This window comes from Euphorbia lathyris, chromosome 10, assembly GCF_963576675.1.
Source record: "Euphorbia lathyris chromosome 10, ddEupLath1.1, whole genome shotgun sequence".
NCBI classification, from domain to species: domain Eukaryota; kingdom Viridiplantae; phylum Streptophyta; class Magnoliopsida; order Malpighiales; family Euphorbiaceae; genus Euphorbia; species Euphorbia lathyris.
This window is the reverse complement of record NC_088919.1, coordinates 71,815,618-71,818,661: the sequence shown is the minus strand read 5'-3', so window position 1 is coordinate 71,818,661 and position 3,044 is coordinate 71,815,618. Positions and strand designations below refer to the sequence as shown.

Sequence of the window (3,044 nt, the reverse complement as noted above, 5' to 3'; positions counted from 1 at the left end):
GCATTAGCTTAAATAAAATATATCTCGCAAAGTTTCTATAACGGCGCGAGAGACCCAAGAGGGACTTTTTCAATCCTTGCCTCCCTCGCCAATCGCTTTGATTTAGAATTCATGTTTTCGGCGCACAATTTCACAAACGTAACCGTTTTTCATAATTGAGGAATAATTCCTCTGGCACGCCCGCACCCTAACCACATGTGACAAGGTTGAAAATTAGCATATTCGTAAAATAACGCTAACAACTTCAAAGAGTTAATAGAAGCAATTCTGCTGCATTTTCCTAAGGGACATGTTAGAATATGAGAATTACAACCACAAAGCATAAGGCATCTGTCAGTGCAGCAGATCAGCTTATAGCAGTAGATAGAGTAGAGGATGATTATCATAGATCTACAGATAATGGTGCAAATCACTAATAGCTTGTTTGCAGAAGTGAACATTGGGTTCAACTTGCATGAAATTAAGACCGGGAGAATAGCAGTAGTGTCTTTCAGCAAGCATATGGTCATGTGTGAACTGTAAAAGCACTAGAGATAGTTCCATTTCTATCTCTAGCTAAGAAAATTACATGGTCAAAAATATAGTTTTGCCTAAAAATTAATAATAGATTTAAACAAGAAAAAGACAGACTCGCTTTTAGAGTGTCTCTGCAACATTTCCTTCCTTGGAGATGACAAATTTGCTCTTAGTTTGTAGAGTGAGGAATGGACTGAACATTGAATACAACATACTGAAGCACCATTAAAATTTATGAAAATCTAATCCCAGCCAAAAAAATAAAAGAACAAGACAGTAACAACAAGACAAACTCATGCAAACAAATTATTTGAAGAAAAAAAAAAGTACCTTGCGAGCTACCGTTTCTGAGTAGATTACAGGCAGTGAAGTCTAACACGAAAAAGAAATAATTATAAGCCCATATTAACTATAGGATTCAAGAGAAAGAATTGTGTAATTATTCAGGACTTGAGATTGAAGCTTGTAAATTAACACCTAAGCATCATACAGAATGTGAGCGACATGAGTAGGCCAACACAAAAAAAAAAAAAAAAATGCAAACTAGTATCTATGTTCACATATTGCACCATACATAACCCTCAATGTGGTTAATTTTGATTTTGCAACTACATACAGTGCTCTTTTTCAAAATTACCACAGTGACATCCAATATTATGTAAAGACTGTAAGAGAATCATCATAGAAGTAAATCTAAATCTTAATTCAAATTAAATAGAAAGTGCAGCAAATGCCTTCACCGAGCACTAAAGCCTTATGTCTGTACTTCTGGTTCCCTACCTTAACCCCAAATAATACAAATTAAAAGAACACCTCATCTAAGGAGCTCAGTTCTGAACCTCTCTGCCTTTTGCATTTCACATGTTACTTTCTTCTTTTTCCTAGCTAAAGTTACCTAATTACAAACCATTAATTATGAAATAACCTACTTCAGAGTATTTGGACTATTAAATCATGATGCATTTACATCAAACATGTATAAAGCAAGTAACATACCAGGAGCCCAAGGTTCCATAGTAAAAGCAGCATTCCCTTTGTATAGTGACTGGCCAACAAAGACCTTAGGTGGCAACTCTCCCACTTCACTGTTAAAAAGAACCAAAAAATAAGAAATTAAAAGCAAACAAATTAAGGGATTGTTCAGAACAAAAAAAAAATGTTAAAACATGTTAGATCTTTTCTCTCCTTATCATTTTCCTCTCCCAAAACAACCAAAGACTACAAAATACAAAAGATACCCTCACCACTATATTCTTGGTCGAACTTGGAAGAGAGATTGACCAAGATGGAGAAAGGAAAAGAAACATGAGGAGAATATGAGTTCGTGCGAAACCTAATCAGAAAAATCAAGACATAATCAAATATTAAAGATCTGAAATAAGCACGATGACTCTAGATTCAAAATGAGGAGAAAAGGGTTGCCTAAAATTTCATACCTGGAGCAAAGAAACAAATCATGTACGAGTTTGAAATCGTGATTCGAGAAAAGAGAATGGAACATGAAGGGACAGAGAAATGAAGAGAAGAAAATAGAAGGGAAGGGAAAGAGAATTAGGTTTTCTAGGTGCTAAAATATAATTGGGGGGAGTACGCTTTACTTTCCCTCCAAAACAAAAAAAAAAATAATACTCCCTCCGTCTCATAATATAAGTCGTTTTAGAAAGTGAATTTTTTTTCAAAATATAAGTCGCTTTGGTTTTTCAAGAACTTTTAGTTTAGTTTTTTGATCCAAACATTAAATATTTTGTATTGATCTATGTGCTTTTGAACATTCCAATATTTATTGCCCAATAGTGACATGAGAGAGAATTTTTTTAAGTTAACCATTGCAAATTTATTAACTTTACTCGATATTAATTGTATTTCTTAATTTGTGTAAAAACCTCTAAAACGACTTATATTATGGGACGGAGGTAGTATATATATATAGGTATAATTTATTTGTTTTTTTTTCCTTTCCTTTCTTACCAAAAAAAAATAATTTATTAAATTATTTTATAATTATTTTTTGAAAGAATCAATTATTTTATAATTTCTAAACACCTAATATAATTTTGCAAAAGAAAAAACACCTAATATAAGTTTATTAATTATTTAAATTGAATATTTATCAATAATATATATAATTGAAATTTTTACAATTCTAAAAATATATATTTTTATATGTTATGTCGGAATTACTTAAAATGTTTTCAGTGGGAAATAGCTTAAAATTTTTAATTACTAATTAATGAAACTTAATTTTTTTTAATACAAAATTATTCTTTATTAATTTATTTTTTATGTTGCGTATTTTCAAATCCCCACTATTATCTTAACGTTTGTGTCGCTTTTTGTTTTTCCACTGATATATTTTGTGGCGGATAAAATATTTCCCACAATATAATATTATTTGTGGGGAATTTGATGATTCCCCACAGTTTATGATATTATTTATGGCGAACTATAATACTTCCCATAGTATATAATATTATATGTGGCGAATACCAATGTTCCCCACTAATTCACTATTTTATGTGGAAAATTTG

The 3,044-nt window shown here is 31.2% G+C and overlaps 1 protein-coding gene across 1 annotated transcript; it reads right to left on the bottom strand.

The window, feature by feature from the left end:
* Nucleotides 1–517: 517 nt before the first annotated feature.
* Nucleotides 518–2,039, bottom strand: LOC136208583 (uncharacterized). The gene is made up of 5 exons (XM_065999593.1): nucleotides 1,953–2,039; nucleotides 1,761–1,849; nucleotides 1,513–1,601; nucleotides 847–888; nucleotides 518–730 (listed from the first exon to the last, which is right to left on the bottom strand). The coding sequence occupies exons 1-5, from the start codon at nucleotides 2,015–2,017 to the stop codon at nucleotides 686–688; spliced, it is 330 nt and encodes a 109-aa protein (XP_065855665.1). The 5' UTR covers nucleotides 2,018–2,039; the 3' UTR covers nucleotides 518–685.
* Between the last annotated feature and the right edge of the window lie 1,005 nt (nucleotides 2,040–3,044).

Excerpts from the sequence above, each read along its gene's own strand:
- LOC136208583 (XM_065999593.1), bottom strand. The coding sequence starts at position 2,017 with ATGTTCCATTCTCTTTTCTCGAATCACGATTTCAAACTCGTACATGAT. Across the intron at positions 1,602-1,760 it reads GTTCGACCAAGAATATAGTG|TGAAGTGGGAGAGTTGCCAC; the intron begins GTGAGGGTATCT and ends TCTTTTTAACAG. Across the intron at positions 889-1,512 it reads TATGGAACCTTGGGCTCCTG|ACTTCACTGCCTGTAATCTA; the intron begins GTATGTTACTTG and ends TTTTCGTGTTAG.